General features: G+C 38.4%; 1 protein-coding gene across 1 annotated transcript; it reads left to right on the forward strand.

Annotated features, from left to right (window-relative positions):
• Positions 1 to 12444: 12444 nt before the first annotated feature.
• Positions 12445 to 16211, forward strand: LOC149083962 (uncharacterized). The gene is made up of 2 exons (XM_089235238.1): positions 12445 to 12839; positions 15263 to 16211. Exons 1-2 carry the CDS (start codon positions 12445 to 12447, stop codon positions 16209 to 16211), a joined length of 1344 nt encoding a protein of 447 aa, XP_089091364.1.
• Positions 16212 to 21734: the final 5523 nt, after the last annotated feature.

The raw sequence follows: 21734 nt of genomic DNA on the forward strand, positions 1-21734 counted from the left end.
TCGTTATTGTGGAAAATTATTCACTCAAAACTCCAATTGCAAGAAACATGAGATCGCACACTTATATAACTCCAACTGATCTATTATCATTAGGGATACGTAAATTTCGTGTTTAGGAAATCTATGCGATAAATGGAAAATTTGCAAAATAAATGGAAAATTTGTGAACTTCGATGAAAAAAATTCAATTGAATTTTCACTACATTTTCATCTAATATTGATAATTTGCAGTTTTTAAAGCAAAATTTTTATAAGTTTGCTCAGTACTTGCACCTTGTGTCCTTATGTGCTCAAAAGCCAATATTCTCTTCCATACAACTAGATTACCTTTTTGTATGCAATTGTTTTGCGAAGTATGGGACTTAACTGGTTCATGTAACTATCTTCAGTTTGGAAAATTTGTATTGAGTTCTAATTCGTATAATATGTGTTTGGTCGACATTTTTTTTTAGTTCTGTGAGGCGGGTGCACACTGGCCTAAGAAAATTATTAAACTAATTGACAATTTGGAACAATCAAACTACTTATTCATGCAAGTTTTGTAGAGTAAGTTAATGGTCTTTAAATCTTTCGAGTGCCAAAGTCAAGGGGCATTTTTTAAAAAATACAAATTTTGACAAATGAAAATAGTGAGAATGATAATTGTGTGTAGAAGGGTATAATATGCTAGCGCAGCAGCAGATAATTATTCAACTAAATTGACTCTATACATGCCCTCCAATGCAATAAATGAAGCCTAGAAGCATAGTTTAGAAGAGATAGCCCAGAAGCAGATATTTCGGCCATCTGAAGCGGCAACAACACTTAAATCATCTTTGTACTCAAACTATTAAACTGCACATGCACCTTGTCATATTCCTCTGTGGAACCTAACATGAAGTTTGTGTCTGTGGAATGTTAATTATATGTTTCACCCAAATGTATTGCTAGAAACTTTTTCCTAAAAGTATTTTTTTTAAAGACGTAAGTCGTTTTTAGTGAACAAATGCAAAATATTTGGTTTGAAGATTTTTTTACAAATGAATGTGAAACATCCGATTTCAAAACTGAATGCGAAATGTCCGATTTCAAAACTGAATGCAAAATACCCAATTTCAAAACTGAATGCAAAATATCCGATTTCAAAACTGAATGCAAAATATCCGATTTCAAAACTGAATGCAAAATATCTGATTCCAAAACTGTGTTTTTTGCTAAATTTACATATCCATAATTATCATTTACATATTCAACTCCTGTTTTTTATGTGTTTATTTTTCTGTTATGATGCCCGTTTATTTAAATTAAAGAATTGTTTTTTTTATATATGTATTAGTAGTGACTAGTCAAAGGTTCAACTACAAGCAGCATGGTTGTCCATATTGTCTTTATACTTCTAGCAGATCAACACATTTAAAAAGGCACATAATGACGCACACAGGAGAAAAACCTCATCGATGTGATAACTGCAATAAATCATTCATTACAAACTATCACTTGAAAAGGCATATGCTTATTCATGAAAATGTAATTAGTTTTTAGATTTTGTTATAGAAAGAGGATTCATATTTTTGTAGGCAATATCTTATGAAATGAATACAAGATAATTTATATTCAGTGCTCTATCCCTTTAAGCTCAATCGATCGTGCAGGTGAAATACTTAACAAACATTCGTGTCTTTAAAAAAATTTTCCCGCCTTAAAGGGATATATATATTATGACATGCATGTTTATCTGATTCTGTGTTCAAAATTTATAAAAATTAAACATATTGATGTATGAATATATGCTACTAAATTGTAAGATGTATGTATTATTCTCTTTCCGATTAATTTTTTTTCTCCATGAATATGTATAGGAGAGAGATATTTTGTTTCTATTTTTTATATTTTTGTAAAACTTTTCACAAGTTGAATAAAAGTTTTCATATAACTTTTCTGTAAAACTCATTTTCTCCTGTGTAGGGTAGGTAAGATTGAAAATATAATAAAACATGTATAAAAGGAAATTGCAAATGAAATGTTAACATTTTTGCACAGATCACAAAGTTTTCTCACAGACCATCAGTGGTTCTGGTTCTAGGATGTATTACATTGTATCTGCAAGGTATTGTCCTGCTTTATGACATCTTTTATACAAAAACTTTAACAGATCAGAGCTCCCAAGAATAGATTCTTCATTACAAGGCTACCGCAAGGTAAAAAAGTTAAGAAACTGGTGTACACAATAATATCACGGTCTCACATTTAGTTTGGATTGTTTATATTATTATATGTTAGATTGAGTAAGCTGTGTACAAAATTATAGATCCAAACATTTGTTTCAAAGTACGATAATTCATGGCCACAAGGTGGGGATGACAGGGCTCCAGACAGATCTCATCTCTTTCTTTTGTGCTTTATATTCACTATAGAAAGGGCCATGCAACAATTCCTATACGGTGAGAATCATGGTTTTTGTACAATTATTAATAATTATCTACTATCAGCCTTTTTTCAAATTTATTCAAATCAAATTGTAGACACAATAAATTGCAGATACAAGTAAGCAAATAAGTGCAGAAACATGATTAGAATGCAAAAAAAAAAACAAACGAAAATCATATTTATGATTGGTCAAGGAGTGGTCTTATCCATAGGCCTACTGACCACCACAATAAAGTTAGAAACAGTTGATGTTTAAACAGTGTTTATAAGCAAATTATTAATCAGTAGAGAATATAGATTATATGGAATATATTGAAAAAAAAGGAACAAAAAAACAAAATTGTGGAAAAAGGGGAAATATACCCCCCACACACACACACAGTATGTGATCAGACAACAATTGAACAAAGTAGAAATATAAGTGTTTCACAAAAAGGGAAAATGGTGTATATAATGAACATGATTGCCAGTGAAAAGCCAAAAAAGAAATAATTGTGTTCTAAAAATAAGCTTCAATATTAGAAATGGTTGGTTGGTATAGTATATTTTTTGAAACAATTTTTTTTTTAATGCACAGTATGAATTATTAATTAAAAAATCATTGGGGAGGGGGGGGGGGTAATGCATTTTAAATTTCTAGTGTGTAAACGGAAAAAATGTTTACGAAATATATATTTCTTTTTTTATGTAGAGGAATTTCACCTGGTCTTTCTCAAAGACGTTTTGTTTTCTGTAGAACACAATATTTATTTTTATGCGGGAAGAGGACCAATTTGTAGAAAACTAATTGTCGTACACCTAGGATAAGTTTTACAGTAGAATCACTAATTGAATTTGAATAGCGTAGAAATTTTAAAAAAATTATGATGTTTATGATTGGAAGTAGATTCGTTTTAGTCACAACCCCAAATTGTTATTCCATATTGCAGTGTTTCCATCATTTTTGTCATTTTAACTGATTGCTGTTTGTATTTATTTTTTTCCGAGAGGAAAGTTGGAGATTTTTTTAATTTTTACCTTGAAATGAATCTTGAGTTTTTGAGAAAAAAAATCAATAAATTAATTTTCAATTAACACCAGTGCTCTGTGCTTTTGTTGCATTTATATTTCTGATTAGTCGTAAAAAAAAAGTGTGTTCCATTATTTTGTTTTGTATCTTCATAATTTTCATATAAAAAAAAGTGTCAAATATTTATAGCTCTTCTTCTCTCTCACAGAGGAATTTCATACTGATCGGTGGCAACCAAAAGAGAAGAAACATTATTGTCCATACTGTCCTTATTCTGCTATTAGATCGACTGATGTAGAAAAGCATAAAAGATTGCATACAGGAGATTGTTATTCCATATTCCCCATAAAGAGAGAGAGAGATGATGGTGTTTCTTTTTATTTTTTAATACTGTCTGATCAATTGGAGGAAGCGTATGTACCTCAAAGTAGATCGTCAGTCTAACCTGATTCATTCATTTACTTCTGGATATATTTGATCCTGGTGACATCAATGGCGATTAAGAGACCTTGTCCTACTCGAGCCATGTATCAAACTGATGATAAAGTAACAAAAAATACGTACGTATGTGTAAATATTATGCGGAACTTAGATCAAGCTAAATACAGTATATACGTACTTTGATACGTAAGATCGAACCGTTCGTGAGAGGATACCGTTCGTCTTGCTTTTAATTCTCAACGAACCAGCCTCAAGGGATTTGGTTGGGTTCATTAAAGATAGTTCAGAGCCACTTTAATAATAATGGAATCGTTCTTTGTTTCCTCCCACTGAGAAATTTCTCAGTATAATGCCCTCGATTATTACTAGCTTCTAGCTACTGCTCTCTGCTTTCCTCACATTATAAATAATTGTTCTACTGTGTTCATTTTCGAACATCATTTTTTTCTCGTTGTATTTTCTTTTAGATATTATAAAATATGTAATTTAATTGTAAACTTCAACTTGTGTAGTTTTATCTTGATTGACGGGGGGGGGGGGGGGGGGACAAATAAATTTTTACGATTCGAGCGGAATAAACACGACCTCCCTTACCAGACACAGGACCTGTTGAGAAAATTATAGTGCGACGGACCGGATTATCTCTCTCGATTTGATAAAAATCAAATTTGAATTTTCATTGATTTTTGATTTTCATCAATCCAAATTTTCATTAATCTTGGAATGATTTCTCTCATGAATTTTCGACTATTTCACTTATCAATTCCGAATTCTCATTAGTTCTTGAATTTTTTTCCTTTCATTCATTTCAAATTTTCATTAAATCTGAAATTTTTTTTAATTTGTTTCCAATTTTCGTCAATATTCAATTTACGTTATTTTTTGTGTTGATTTACATTTTTTTGAATTGCATCTAATTATGAGATCAAATCAAATTTATTCATTTTCAAAGATTTAGATTAGTTTTTAAAACATATTTATCATCCAGAGGCTGTGATGCCTGTACGGATGGTTGAAAATTTACATGAAATAATATTAATGAAATGAAATATGTAAAGCATACGACATGAACAGAAACATTTAAAAAAAGACACGTATACAACATAAACGAGACAAAATTGTCAATGTCATAAAAAAAATACGTAAAGATAAAAAACCAAGAACGAAAAAACACACACATAGCACAAAAAAGACAAAGTTCTTAATGCGTGACGAGAAATGTAAAATAAAGAAAATATTAAATAAAAAATGTGGAAAAAATTAAACTCACACATAGACAACACAAACAACAACATTTTTTTTTTAATTGAAAAATATACACAATTAAAGTGGTACAGCTAAAGTGAATAAATTTTATTGCTCCTCCTACAGGTCAAGAGTCTACATCGTCTATTGATATTAATAATTTGAATAATGATTTTTTTAAGTTCTCCGCGTGTGTGGGTATATTTTGTATTTCTTGTGGTAGTGAATTATATAATTTCGGAGCTAAATAACAAAAATGTTTACGAAAAATTTCTTTCCTGAAAGTAGGAATACGGTAAATCACATATGAGGTCTTCGCTCGGAAACATCTTTTAACTGCATTCCGCTATGATATCTTTGCTATCAAATGTTATCTTTTAAACTGCATAAGCCTTTATTACGGTTTAAGAAAAAAATAATTCGAAAAAGAGCATTATGGCGCAAAAAGAGTTGATTAAGATTTCTAAAAATTGTAGAAGAAAGAGACTGACTCCGACTTATAAAATTTTTAAAACTCTTCTCTGGATTGAAAATAAAGGTAATAAATTAGTTATATATACAGGGTGATTATAAAAAAACAACAGTGTCGCTCTAACAGTCACGGTTACAGTGAGAAAATTTCGAAAATATCTAATGGCAACACCAAGTTTTTTGTATTGGAATGTGATCTCCATTGTGAAAAACCCTAAATAGCGTTCGAACGGCAACTGTAGCATGAAAATCACCGGCGGTAGATAGGCTAAAAGTGAGGACAACCAATAAGGACAGAGAAGCAGCATAAAATAAAGCATTTTATTGTGTTTTCCACATGACCTTGTGGAGGACTAATCAGGCCTTGTGGGATCTCAGCCGAAGAAACGGTGTGACGAATGAAACGAACATTAATGCTCTGGTGCACGGCAAAGTCCTTCTTCCTTGCCTAGCTCCGGGGATTTTCGTGCTACAGGTGCCATTCCAACGCTATTTAGTGTTTTTCAGTATGGAGATCACATTCCAATACAAAAAAACTTGGTGTTGCCATTTGATATTTTCGAAATTTTCTCACTGTAACCGTAACTGTTAGAGTGACACTGTTGTTTTCCATATCATTCTTGAGCGCGTACCTCAAAATACCTTATGCCAAAATTTCATTCAGTTTCTGTGAATGGTATGATAGTTAGGGGTCCATATGTCGGGATAGTTTTTTTATAATCACCACCCCCATATATAATTGTACCATAATTTATAAGTGAATAAAACCAAGCATAGTACAGGTCTTTTAAGAAATTAGCGGGAACTTTTCTTACTTATATAATAAAAATTATATAAAACAAAACAAAGTTTTTTAAGTAATTCATGGACATGAGATTTTCATTTTAAATTGCTGTCTGCATTTAAATCCAAGAATTTAATACTATTTACTTCTTCAATTGAATCGCAATGACAAATCACAAGCAAGGGTGTGAAATTTAAGATTAAGATGTAAATCGGATTGCATAAGATTGAAATTAACGTATTTTGTTTTCTGTAAATTTAATTTTAAATCATTAGCACATAGAACCATTTTTGAATTAATATCAAATCGTGGTTAATATGATTTTTAAGGCTGTCAAGATCATCACATGAATACATTAATACAGAATCATCGGCATAAGTGATCTCATGGAACCGTCAAATTCTAAATTACAAAGATTATGAATAAAAATTAAAAAAGTAAAGAACCCAATATAGATCCTTGTGGGACTCCTCTATTTATATTGATACTAGGGGGGCTTTGGCGGCCAACCCCCCTCCCCTCCACTTCTCTTCACAACATATCTTGTATATTTCGTCCCACTTCATCAGCATGCTATGGAAAGGGACGTATGAAAGCACCAGCTTACGGAAGAAGCGAATTTTACAATAATACAGCAACCAAAAACAAATGAGATTCATCAAGTACCCCCAGAAAACTTCCCCATGGAGGTCCCCTGATTCAATTCGCTGAATTTTAGTGGGGGACCCAGACTGGATATACCTCGGGCTACCGATGTGTTGCAAATTTTACAATTTAAAACAACAAAAATCTATGAGATAAATCCAGGGGCCCCGAATTAGAACCTGTCAACATTTCCATGGGGACCTGACCTGGAAGCTTGTGTGACACCCCCCTGTGAGAGGCCACGAAAATTTTTCATTTTTATCAATTTTACAATGAATGAAATCCAGGGCCCCCCATGGGATCCGAAACTTTCGCCCCCGACATCTCGCCCCTGGAACGTTTCGTCCCCGTTACATTTGGCCCCCGGAAATTTCGCCCCGGTACATTTTGCCCCTGGTGCGTTTGGCCCCCGAAAAATTCACACCTGACATTTCACCTGCCCTGAACGTATGAGTGACCGTATAAGTGATTTACTGTATGAGTGACCGTGTGAATGATCGAGTGACCGTATGAGTGACCAAGTGAGTGTGAAATGAACTGTAGGAGTGCGTTAGTGACCGTACAAATGACTGAGCGAGTGGCAGAATGACTCACCACGTGAGTGACCGTATCAACTAGTGTGCAATTGACTTTATGAGTGAATGACCGTATCAACTAGTGTGCAATTGACTTTATGAGTGAATGACCGTATGAGTGACCACGTGACTGACCGAATGGCCGTATGAGTGACCACGTGACTGGCCGAATGGCCGTATGAGTGAGCAAATGAATGACCGCATGAGCGACCAAGTGATTAACTGTATGACTGATCAAGTGAGTGATAGTGGGATTGACCGTGTCAGTGACAAAGGGAGGAATTGAGCGATGGAATTTGAGTGAATAAGTGACTGACCGAATGAGTGACCAAGTGAGTGGCTAATTAAATACTGGTGTAAGTTTCCTAGTGAATGATTGAGCGTATGAGTGACCGAGTGGCTGACGGAATGAAAGACACAGTGAATGCTTGAATAAATTTGCGAGTGACTGAGTGATTGAGCATATGAGTGATCGAGGGAGAGACTGAGTGATTAACTGTATGAGTGACCGAGTGACTGACCGCATGAGTGACCGAGTGGTTAACTGCATGAGTGACCGAGTGGTTAACTGCGTGAGTGACCAAGTGAGTGACGGTACGAGTGTTCAAGTGAGTGATCAAGGGACTGACCGTGTGAGTGACCAAGGGAGTTACTGAGTGATGGAACGCATAAGTGAATGTGTGACAAAGTGAATGACTGCATGAGTGACCGAAAGATTGTTGATAAAGTGAATGACTGCATGAGTGACCGAAAGATTGTTGATAAAGTGAATGACTGCATGAGTGACCAAAAGATTTGCGGCGGCTCACCAAAGACTGTGGCCAACGGTCGCCAAGTGCGGGGACTGCGCGAGAGAATTTTTTGTGACTAGACAGACCTGAAGATAACGCTGATTCAACATGTTATGTTCTCGATGATACAATAAAAGTGGACAGTAACAGATTGATAAAGTGAATGACCGTATGATTGACCCAGTGAGCGACTGAGTGATTGACAAAGTGAGCGATTGAGTGATTGACAGAGTGAGCGATTGAGTGATTGGCAAAGTGCGAGGGTGAAGTGTCTGCAAAGATGATCCTCCTCATCCCCTCCATTTTTATAGGTGGTTACGTAGCACTGAGTGACCAAGTGACTCACACTTTAATGGATTCTAAGAATTTAGAATTTTCAGTTTAAGCATAAAATATTTTTTCCAAATTTACGACTCACACCGGTGTGGTCACTCACACTATCATTCACATATTCACTCATACGGTCACGCGTACGGTCAAGGTAGGCAAAATGACAGGGGGTCAATTTCCGATTCACTTGATTACTCACTGAGTAACTCATATGATCACTCACTGGGTCACTCATATGGTCAGGCAGGTGAAATGTCCGGGGATAAATTTTCAATTCACTCGATCACTCATGTATTCATTCACTTGGTCACTCATGCGATCAGGGGCGAGATGTCGGAGGCGAAATATCGGGGGCAAAGGTTCCGTGAACCGCCCCCCATCCAGTAGGGGGACAAAATACGCAGATTTTTAGTGGGGAATCCAGACTGGATTTTTCTGTCTTCCGCTGTTGCAAATTCTACTATGTTAAACAACAACAAAAAAATGAGATTCATCCAGGGCTCCCAAAATGAAACCTGTAAACATGGGGGCCCCCGACTTGGAAGCTTGTCGACCATCCCCCGCTGTGAGTGCCATGAAAAATTTTCATTTGTATTCATTTTACCAACGAATAAAATCCAGGGCCCCCAACCAATTACCCGGGACACCAATTCGCATAATTTTAGTGGGGCCCTAGACTGGTTTTATCTCGATCTTCAAATTTGTCAGCGTTAAAGCAGCAAAAAAACAATGAGATCCATATCAAGGGCCCCTGGAAACGAAAACTGTTAACTTCCGCATGAAGGTATACGTGCAATCCCCCCCGGGTACACCGACCCTGTGTATGTGTATATTATACATACCTCTCGGCATCACCCCCCCCCCAAAAAAAAAAACAAAAAATTGGATCAGAGAACTTGTATTTTTTTACAACCAATCACGGACCGTTTCCAAATTACCTTCACCGCTTCAAAAAACGAGGAACAGATCATTGCCTTTGTGGTGAAATCGGCACTCCCATCCATTACGTGACAACATGTAAATTAACTGCACATCTAAAGCACATGGCTGTGCCCGCTGCTGGAAATGCCACACTCTGGATCAGAGAGATTTTTAAAAACAAAAGTAGAATAAATAAAGTCAAGAAAATAACTAGATGGATAGAAGACAATGAAGACAAAGTGATCCCACGGACGCCTTATCAGCCTATAGCACAAATACAAACTGCACCACCTCACCGCTCACAAAGAAAAAAGAAACTGATCAACTACAAAGAAGACTGACTGATAGCACAAGACAATGTCATGGAAATCGAACGATTTAAATTGAGGATGAAATCGATTATGCATTTTATCTGATTTTTATTATTGATTTCAATATGTGATTTAGGACTTTATATTCGAATTAAGATTTAATATGGAATATATAGGATTATATGTTTGATTTCCGATTGTATACGTAGATTTGTGATCTCGCAATTGATTTTACACTTAGATTATGATTTTACACTTAGATTACACTTAGATTATGATTTTACACTTAGATTACACTTAGATTATGATTTTACACTTAGATTACACTTAGATTATGATTTTACACTTAGATTACACTTAGATTATGATTTTACACTTAGATTACACTTAGATTATGATTTTACACTTAGATTACACTTAGATTATGATTTTACACTTAGATTATGATTTTACACTTAGATTATGATTTTACACTTAGATTACACTTAGATTATGATTTTACACTTAGATTATGATTTTACACTTAGATTACACTTAGATTATGATTTTACACTTAGATTATGATTTTACACTTAGATTACACTTAGATTATGATTTTACACTTAGATTACACTTAGATTATGATTTTACACTTAGATTATGATTTTACACTTAGATTACACTTAGATTATGATTTTACACTTAGATTACACTTAGATTATGATTTTACACTTAGATTATAATTTTATAGTTGTTATGATTATAATGTATATTTTGTAATGCATGCTTTTTTATGAATAAATTGCCAGAGGTATCCAGTCCGTGTGGACAATGAACCGATATTGCCATATGGCGATGTGGCCCATGGTGTCTTTCGGTTTGACGGGCTAGGGCAGCGGTTATCCACCTTTTTTGACTCGCGGAGCCGTTTCTGGTATATAATTTCTATGGCGGAGCCCCTTAGGCCTATTTTTTATTTATTCATCGAAGTTACTGATTTATTTTTATTATACAAAAATATTTATAATATTTCTTTTCTTCAAATATTACTGAGAGTGTCCGTTCAGGCACCGGTTCAGAACCACTGGCCTAGGGGATATGGAGATAAACCTGAGTTGTTTTTTTTTTCAGAATAAAGCCACACATAATTACTTATTGAGAAAAATGCTCGTGACCATATATTCCGCTTCCTAAAAATTTTTTCCGATTTTTGGACCAGAATTATCTTTCTGTTCTTTGATAAGGCCAGACAAAACAGCATTTATTGATGAACCATCACCTCACATTTACTTATCCTGTTAAAATTATGTATATCGAGGCGATTTTCATTAAGAAATTTATTTAAAAGGCGTTTCCTCTAGCGCTCCAGGGACCGGATAAGTGGGCAGCCGAATTCTTCCTTTGTCTTCAGTTTGACCCTTCTACAAAAAATACCAGGTGAGGGCACCAATACGGTCCACTTACTCCTTGTGATAGATTACCGGGGCACCGCTCAAGAAGGATGCTAAATCCGAGGTGAATAAGTGAAAAATGTTTAACTGACCTGAAAATATAAAGAAAATTATTTCTCTGTCCGGTCTAGAGGGATGCCAAATCTGAGATGAAAGGGCGGAAAAAAATTAATAAATTTTTTTTTTTTGTTAGGAAATTTGTTGGGATAAATTTTGAAACAGGTGAGTAGAGGCAGGAGGTGCCAAAAAAAAAAAAAAGTCCCGCAAGGATAGAGATTTTGTCTTTTGAGCCACCCCTCATAGATTAACATTCTTTTTTCTGGTATTGCCAATACGAGGCCTTTCTTAACATCTCCGTCGTTGAGGTATGGCTCGAAACAGGGCCATCTTAAGAGCATCATTGGCCCCCGGGCCAAGTGATTTTTCTGAGGCTCTACCTGGTAAATTTTAACTAGATATCATTTTCTTGAGGCCCCGGGCGGTGCTTGGGTGGGCCCACGCGTTAAGACGGCACTGGCTCAAAAGCGCGATGCCATGTGAATTTTTACTGTTGGCATTTTTTTTAATTGTTGTAGTGTAACTAAACTCTACGATGCCGCTCCTTTCAACCTGCTGCACGGGTGCACAGCACCCTTTGCACCCCCACTTAAGCCACCTTTGCCCATTAAAAAATTTGTTATTTAAACGCCTAAAAATGCTTTTGAATTAGTTAATCCTAAAGGAGTGAGCGCACAATGATGCCAGATTCTGAGGAAAGGTCGAGCAACACGAAACAATCCTTGAGAATTATTTACTGATGATTCGAAGGGAGACCCATAAACATCACTAATGGGGCGTCACTTGACGATAAAAGAAAAAACCCCCGTGGATACGAAAGAATCGGACAAGACGATTCGCTCATGGTCAAGACGATCGAAGGAAGAGAGAGGGAGAAGGGGGGGGGGGTGGAGTTAATGATTCGGATCCGAGGAAAGTCCGAGTGAACGTGACAGCAGTCCTGTCCGATTTGCGATGGACGGATGAATGACCATCGATCTCTGACCATCTACTGTCCGCTCCACACCAGAAGGAGGAGAAAATCCCCGATGTACAAAATCACTCCAAGTGGCAAGACTCGCGGCAGCAACGATCTCACTTACAGGAATGGAGACCATCAAACAACGACTTCGGAACAATGGGCTTGTGCAAAGATATTGAAGCCCGTCTACATTTCGTTGAAAGTTATCGGGGTGCCCGTGCACCACTCGTCCTTGCCGTGTCGTTTGTGGGCCGCTCTGGTCATGGCGTTCAGGTTGCTGTATCTTGGTTCTTGCATCGGGAATATGGTGGCCAACAACAGCATCGCTTTCGAGTACATATCGGTTCTACTGACGACGACCAACGCTGGTCTTGCTACGATTTTCCTGATTTGCAACATCAAGGAATTGCGTCGAACCGTCGATAGATTGGATTTGACTTTCAAGTATCTTCATTGGTCAAGGTATCGAGATAATTATCTTTTGAAATTAAATCAACCTAATTATTGTTATAGGGTTCCTAGTCACCTGTAAAGTCAGAGAAATTAAAAATGCTCAGGGGAAAATGGGAAATATTTGGTTTATTTTTCCAAGTCAGGGATATTTTTTGAGTTTTGGTTAATCAAAGTTTTTGTTTTGGTCGAGGAGGAATTTTTGAGTTTTGATCAGGAAATACTTTTTCTGTTTTGGTCACTGAAATGCCGGTAATTTTTGAGTTTTTGTCACGAACATTTTTTTTCAGTTTCGTTCGGGGAAAGTCGATAATTTCTGCTTTTTAGTCGGTAAGGTTTTGAGTTTTGGTCAGGAAAAGTTAAGGAAATTTTTTGAATTTTGCTCAGGTGAAATTAACATTTCTGAGTGAGTCGAGGAAAGTCAGGGAAATTTTTGACTTTTGGTTAGGGAAAGTTAAGGAAATTTTCGTGTTTTAGTCGGAGAAAGTCACGAAAATTTTAGAGTTTCGGTCGGCGAAAGTCAGGGAACTTTGTTTGAATTTCAATCAAGAAAAGTTTTGTGTTTACATCAGGGAAAGTCGTAAATTTGTGAGTTTTGGTCAGGGAAATATCCAAGCAGATTTTTTTGAGAACCCTTAGAGGACGTAGCGGGGACCAGAGCCCCCCCCCCCCGAAATGTGAGAAAATGGCTGAAAAAAGGGAAAAAGATGGCCAAGTCTATTGTTCTATCAATTTGGTTCCCCCCCCGAATGAAATTTCTGTCTATGCCCCTGGAACCCTGTATTATATTCTGAGAAGTAAAAAAAAATATTATTGCGTTTTCAGAATCTAATAATTTGCCTTTTTTTTTTTTTTTCTCCTGTATTTCTCGAAGCTCGCAAGCCTCTCCCACATACTATGTAGAAGCACATGTAAGCTTTCTACTCATGTGTAGATGCTTGCAAGATTTCTTCGCATTTCTATGAGCATGCAAGCTTCCTACTCATTTCTTGAAGCTCGCAAGCCTCCTACTCTTTTTCCTACTCATCTCTAGGAGCTTGCAGAGAGACAAACCTCCCTCTTTTTTTTCTTCCGGGGTTCCGGGTTGCAGAGAAAGAAACCATCCGGGTAGTCGATTGTCAATATCTTTGGCTGCTGAAGAATCCCGTGTTAATAGTGCCGATGAACCACATTTCAACAACTAACTAACTACCTAACCGTGTGAGGGCTCGGTCCATATCCTATGGGATTTCTAACCGTAAAGCCATCACCTGTAAGCATATTTGCAATATGTTTAAGATACAACATGCAATAGTACACATGTGCATCCCATACACATTCCACAACTGCCAAACATTTCAGAGATAGTAATACATACAAGCAAAATAAAATAATATATATGTGTGCACCCTATACATTCCAAAGTTTCCAAACAACTGAAGATGTCAGATGTTATAACTTGTATTACGTCCCCCCCCCCCCTCCAACACTAAAAATTCGTGATATTTGAGCTGTGTTATTATTGTTCCGCCCTCTGGTCGAACAATTGAAACTGACAGCTGAGAAACGGCTTACTAAACATTGGAAGCCGCAATTCAATACAGTCAAACTTGGTTATAGCGACATCGATGATCTCACGAAATTTTGTCGTCATAACCGGGGTGTCGATACAACCGAGGTTGACGTTTTCAAGACCTTTTTTGACGAATAATATAATCAGAAGCAGTCATATATTTTGCAGGAAGTTTTCTTTATGATTAAGGTGGCCAATTTGATAGTGGAAAATACGAGGAAATTAAAATAAAATTAATACGGGACATCACTGATTCTCGCCATATTGCCAAATATGGATGAAGTTATCAAATATTGTATATAATGGGAAAAAAGATAAACTCTCCGTTATTATGTGAGAAAAATATTTAATGCCATAATTTTCATTATAACACAATTTAGAAATTATCCAAATTACCTTCATTCCTGATTCTAGTAAAGATTAGGAATTAAAGCAAACTTCGTTGAAAAACGGGACATTTTTGTAAAAAAATAGATTGAAGGGAAAAATATACGGAAATGTTTCGTAGTGGTGATGTCCATGAACAACAAATAGGAACATCAAAACGTGGATTAAATCTTTCACTCCACGTTAAGTATAAATAGAAAAACACGAGAACAATCCCTGAATGTCAGCTCTAATCTTAGGAGCTTGGAAAAACGTCATTGAAACGGAAACAAAAGTAACGGAAAATGTGTCCTTATATCCGAGGTGGATGGGTTTTTATCGACGTTATAAGCAAGTTTCATTAACATTATTATCTATGAGAACCAGTTCGGACTGTCAATCATTGGCGTTATAGTCGAAGTGGCGTTATAACCAAATTTTACTGTATTTAATTATTTTAATTGATATTGGATAGTGTATACAGACGATAATTTTTTACATATCACTTTATTTTCAGAAACTCTCTCAGAGGCTGCTGCCGTCGTATAATCGCTATAACCGTGGTAGGATGGATATACCTCATGTCTCGTTGGATAACGGTACTCTGCGTTCTGGACAACACGCCAGCTCCACTGCAGTACCAGAACGTGTTCTACACCAAGCCCCCAGAACATTACAGTGACCTGGCGGCTTATATTTGCGTTGCTATAATCCACAGCCTGGAAGTATTTTTCATACAGGGTGCGTTGATATTCGCTCCAGCACTGTTCATGTCCATATGCATATTGTTGGCGGAGGCGTACACGGAACACAATCGGTCCATAGTAAGTCTGGTCAACCAGACTGCCGACCTTTCCGGAGAGTTCACCAGAGTTCGCTCTCACCACGAGAAGCTCTGCACGTTGGTCGCGTATGCGGACGCCATGTTGGGCAAGACCATATTCTTCTGGTTCCTGTTGCTCATAGTCACCATGTGTTTGGATATAACCCAGCTGTTCACCGACGACACTCTACTGAAGAACAAAACGACGGACGACGTCGTTTTCTTCAGCCTGAAGGTCATATATTCCGTTATATGGTTCCTGGGTGCGTGCGCCACCGCTGCCAGGGTCAGCCAAGAAGCCCACGCTTCGCTCCCGTCCGTCCACGCCCTGACGCTGCGAACCTCCAGGTTGGACTTGGACACGAAAGTCGAGCTACAGTTCTTTCTGAACAGGTTGACCTCGCCGACTATCGGACTGAGCGGCTGGAACTTCTTCTGCATCAACAAGGGTTTCATACTGAACGTCAGCGCTGCGCTAGTCACTTATACTGTTGTCGTCATACAGATGAATCCGAAGGCCATGAGGGTCATCCACAACATCGTCGCTCAGACTCTCAACAACAACACCAATGCTAACGCCAATGCGGATTCTATGGAGCCTGAGAATAACTCTACGAATATGAGCGTTATAGAAAATTACTAACCAATCAGTACTAACAAGGAAAGGATCCCAAGGTGTCGTCCTCAAAGGAATCATGAAAAAGTCCACACATCTCACACAGAAACACATTAAGAGAGAAAATAAATAGCAGCGGCGTGCAACAAAACCGCAAAAATTACTAAAAATTGCAACAGTTGGCTACTAATTGCCTCTCGTGCCTCTTGGCGATATTTATAAAAAAAAAACTTCTTTTCACTCTCTCACACACTCTATATATATAGCCCTCATTTTTTTTCTTTCTCTTTCTTTGTCTGGATCATTGATCCAGGAACTTTTTATATATACAGTCGAATCCCGTTATAACGAACTCAAGGAGACCGGAGAAATCACTTCGTTATAAAGAAATTCCAAGTTTTTAGATTGTTCCTATGCAACCTTATCTGGGGGAATTAGGAAAGTGTTCGTTAAAACGAGATTTTCGCTATAACGGTATTCGTTAAAACGGGATTCGACTGTATATATAACTATATATACATACATTCTCTTTGTCTATATATATATTTATATATTTACTGCAATTTAACCGTATGTGTGTGTACATCGCTGCTGTGGTGGTCGAGTGGTCATAGTTACGGACTCGCATCGCGAGGATCCGGATTCAAACCCCACCGTCGATGCAGTGGTGGTCAGCTGAAGTTGGTTTTCTGCGGTTCTCAACTTCGAGGCGCGAATGCGAGCGGATCTCCCCGTTAAAAAGTCTCGATCAGAGAGCAACAGGCCAAAAAGTATTGCTCTTACAGCCACTAAAAAAAAGTTCGGTATAATTATTCATTCATTACACTTCAATCACTATGAGCTGAGAAAAACACATAGTTAAAAAAATTGATTGCAGATGGCAGCACTACACATAACAAGAATTGCACAATAACGAACTTCACGGAAGGTTCACTATACGTACACACACATTCCAACATGTACCAATTTGTTAAAAGTTCCGCAGAGGAATATGGACCAAGTGCATATCTGGTTTAGTAGTATTAATAGCATGTGTGTGTACGCGTTGCAAACCTAATTTAAAGTTTGTTTCTGTGTAATGCTTGCTATGTTTAGTGCTGTCATCTGCCGTCAATTTCTCTAACCATGAGTGAAGTGTAATTATTGATTAATGGCACCGTTGTAAACTGAAGAGCCAAAAAAAACTGGTACAGGCATGTGTATGCAAATAAAGAGATATGGAACCAATCAGAGTACGGCGCTGCTGTCGGCAACGCCTATATAACACAACAAGTATCTGTCATAGTTGTTAGATCGGTTACTGCTGCTACAATGGCAGGTTATCGAGATTTAAGTGAGTTTGAACGTGGTGTTATAGTCGGCGCACGAGAGATGGGAACGACATAGCATCTCCGAGGTAGCGATGAAATTTGGATTTTCACGTACGACCATTTCACGAGTGTACCGTGAATATCGGGAATCCGGTAAAACAATTAAATCTACGACATCGCTGCGGCCGGAAAAAGATCATGCAAAAACGGGACTGACGAGAATCATTAAACGTGACAGGCGTACGACCCTTCCGCAAATTGCTGCAGATTTCAATGCTGGGACATCAACAAGTGTCAGCGTGCGAACCATTCAACGAAACATCATCGATATGGGCTTTCGATGTGAGCCGAAGGCCCACTCGCGTACCCTTGATGACTATAACACCAAACATATGGCCCCCGCTCTGTCCCTTGCGGGATATAAGCGGATTACCTTGCGGCTGGGACATGCAGGAAGAACTCTCCTGACACACATCCAGGCCCGGCGAACATCCCCCGACTCGCAAGCCACCGGGTCCGTCCCGCCGGGACCCCACTCCATCCCAAGCAGCCACACTCCGAGAAACTTCCGGAAACCTCCGATGGTCAAGAAGGAGCACAGGTGGACCGCCCGCCAGATCTCCGACCCAGCAAAAACATTCCGACGGCCCTCGACTCCACTAGTCCACGAAAGAATACCCCCGTCCACCACTCATCGCCCAAACGAGCAACAGAACCGAACCAAACGTCCGTCCCCCTCCGGCAGCCCGCACCCGTCCATGCCACCACCGCACTCCGTCTCCACCAATCCATCCGCAGATGGACCCGTGGGATCTCAGTTGCCAATCACTCGCTTCAGCTCCTTACCCTTGATGACTGCACGACACAAAGCTTTACGCCTCGCCTGGGCCCAACAACATCGACATTGGATAGTTGAGGACTGGAAAATGTAGCCTGGTCTGACGAGTCTCAGTTCCAATTGCTTCGAGCTGTACGGGTATGGAGACAACCTCATGAATCCATGGACCCTACATGTCAACAGGGGACTGTTCAAGCTGGTGGAGGCTCTGTGATGGTACGGGGCGTGTGCAGTTGGCGTGATATGGGACCCCTGATACGTCTAGATACGACTCTGACAGGTGGCAGGTACGTAAGCATCCTGTCTGATCACCTGCACCCATTCATGTCCATTGTGTATTCCGACGGACTTGGACAATTTCAGCAGGACAATGCGACACCCCACATGTCCAGAATTGCTACAAAGTGGCTCCAGGAACACTCTTCTGACTTTAGACACTTCCGCTGGCCACGTAAATCCCCAGACATGAACATTATTGAACATATCTGGGATGCCTTGCAACGTGATGTTCAGAAGAGATCTCCACCCCCTCTTACTCCTACGGATTTATGGACAGCCCTGCAGGATTCATGGTGTCAATTACCTCCAGCACTACTTCAGACATTAGTCGAGTCCATTCCACGTCGTGTTGCGGCACTTCTGCGTGCTCGCGGGGGCCCTCCGCGATATTAGGCAGGTGAACCAGTTTTTTTCGCTCTTCAGTGTAGGACTTGCTCTCTGTGACGAAACTTTTCAACAGGGAGATCGGCTCGCGTTTGTGCCACATTGACACTGTAGTGATCGAGTGGTCATTGTGACGGAATCCGGGTTCGAACACCACAGTGCTGGTTGGTTTTCCGTATCGATCTTTATAACTAAATAGTCACTGTAGAAAAACAAAGGCTGACTCATCACTCGCCATTAGTGAGCAAAGTGTGACGTCAGTGTCATTGCTGAGCGCCGTATTCGCTGTTGTTATCTATTCTAGGCTATTGCAAACCAATTATTTCTTACAGTTTTGATTTGTCATTTTTCTAGAGTAAATTTTATTCGATTTATTATCATTATATTATTAGGAGTGGCAACCGTATACATCAATGGAAGACGATGAGTCCATTAGGGATTTCAAGGTTGTCTTCACCTGATCATGTATTGTTCGAATGACGTCACGCTAAAATCCTAGGGTTGCGGGATTTTTAACCTCTTTACGATTTTTAACCTTTTACGCGAAGCCTTATAGCAACCCTATTATGTACGGAAGTTGCTTTCCCTCCCTCCTTTCTTTATAATGTATCTTTCTACAATATGCATGTAAGAGCGAAAGAGAACAAGTAGGGTGAGGGTGAAAAGAGGGCTCTGAAAAAACCACTCTTTTATCTCTACCTTATCTATTAAAAACTCTTTCCTTTAATATAATTTTCCTTTCCTCTTTTTTCCTTTGTCTAACGTGCGGCTAGGTTAGGACAAGGTCACCAGATTTATCGCTGATTCGTTAAATAGAGAGATAATCCAAATTTCTGGTCAATTATACTTATACTTGAAGTGGTTAAACTCATTCTTGGCCTCTATTGGGGCGTTCAAAAAATAGTAATATTTCCAAATTTTTCTGAGTGACCCATAATTTACTCTTCGCCGGATTTTGCTTTTATATTTTAGTGCAGTGGATCAGGTGGAAATTTTTTCAAAACGTTTTGAAGATGTAACGTTGGGACCCTTCGGGGCCGTTCAAGTATTGCGTCAGCAAATTTTTAGCCCTTTTTGACCCCCTCCCCTTGTCAGCAAAATTTCGTCAGTACTGCCCCCCTACACCCTAAAGCATATTGGCGGGATCAGAAACGTACGCGGGAGAGGGAGGGGCATAGGGGGCTCGTGCACCCCCCTCCCCCGCCGACGAAGAAAAAGATTATTTTGTTAATGCAAAAATATACTTCTAAAAATTAAAATTTCGAAACCCGCGGACCAAATGTGGCCCTGAAGATTAATCTGATGTGACTTGCCCCCTGAAACCCAATTTTGTAAAAATGAACTAAGTGGCATATTTTACAAATCGCTTAAATGACCCGTGGCACAATTCCAGAGCATTTAAGTGGCCCGTGGCACATTCAAAGATCACTGAAGTAGACCTCAAAGATCACTTTCACATTCAAAGACCGCTTAAAGGATTTTGAGTTATTATATGAAAGGAAAATATGGGACGTGTTGCCAATTATCTCCAAAATAAACGCCAATTGATTAATTTGATTCTTCGATTAACATAATTTTTGATTTCCTTGCACTATATGTAATCTTTGACATATCAAAAAATTTTGCTTTTGCCGGAGATGCCCTGCCCCCCGGGGGTGGGAGTGAAGTGCTTACCTTGCTTCTTGTGACAGAGCTTGAGTGTCTCGCGGTTTGTCCAGTTTCTCCAATGGAGCCCAGGCAGAAATGAGATCTAGCTTGAACAGTCCCTAATGTTCCAAAAACGTGAGTCGGCACAAATGAACTTCCCCAGCAACTTTCGTTACTTAAACTGTTCCGTTTGGGTATATATAGGATTTTATGGTGACTTTTAAGCATATGGCAATGCTGTTAACAAGCTTTTTTTTTAATGGGAGCCATAAAAATAGTCTGTTCCTCTTTCTCAAACTTTTTCATAGTGACGACTTAACCGAAATTAGCGACGAGTAAACGAGGGTTTAATAACATTGTGGTCTATGAGAGCTGGAAGGGTCTGAAGAAAAATGACGAATTAACCGGAGTGACGACTTATTAGGGTGACAGCTCAACGAGGTTTTACTCTATTTCACATTTATACAGTATAACTTCAGTAGTTTCGACCAAAGCCTCCTAGATACTTCTTTGTTTCGTCTCGGCATGATTTTTTCCCTATATAACCTTGGAAACCTCCCCCCCCCCATGATCCCTTAGGGGTCGAATTTTGAAACTCCTCTTCTTAGTGAGTCTTTGTATTAAAAAAATGAAACTACTGATCGAATTTCATATTTATAACTTCAGTGATTTCGGTTCGGCGATGATGAATCAGTCAGTCAGGACGAGCTATTGTGTGTAAGTATAGATACATATTTTCATTTGTTTTCTTTCTCTTAAACATTGTACAAAACCTCCGAGTTGATATAGGGAATGGAAAATTTTATTTTTGAGCTTCAGAAACCTATTTTTTTTTTAACGTATCAGTAGTTTCTGCGAGTGTTGGAACAGGCAAACCCTGCTGGCTACCTTAGATTCGTTTTCGCCCTCTTACGAGAATATAACTTTACAAATTATCTGGGCTTGTCAATGCTAATATAAGGGGCTTTTATATAGGCGAGATATCGAGTCATTGCCGCTTAAAGGGCTAAACGGTTCCGTACAAAAAAATGCTGAATTACACAGAGTGAATTCAATAGACCTTATTCTATATTTCACTTATGTCCGCATCCA

The sequence above is a fragment of the Pholcus phalangioides genome, unplaced genomic scaffold, assembly GCF_987345545.1.
Source record: "Pholcus phalangioides strain wild (caught in Gottingen) unplaced genomic scaffold, Ppha-v1.0 ptg000008l_1, whole genome shotgun sequence".
Classification (NCBI taxonomy): Eukaryota; Metazoa; Arthropoda; class Arachnida; order Araneae; family Pholcidae; genus Pholcus; species Pholcus phalangioides.

Bases quoted from the DNA above. Each gene is read 5' to 3' on its own strand.
- LOC149083962 (XM_089235238.1), top strand. From the start codon at position 12,445: ATGTACAAAATCACTCCAAGTGGCAAGACTCGCGGCAGCAACGATCTC. The intron at 12,840-15,262 runs GTATCGAGATAA...CTTTATTTTCAG, and splicing joins AAGTATCTTCATTGGTCAAG to AAACTCTCTCAGAGGCTGCT.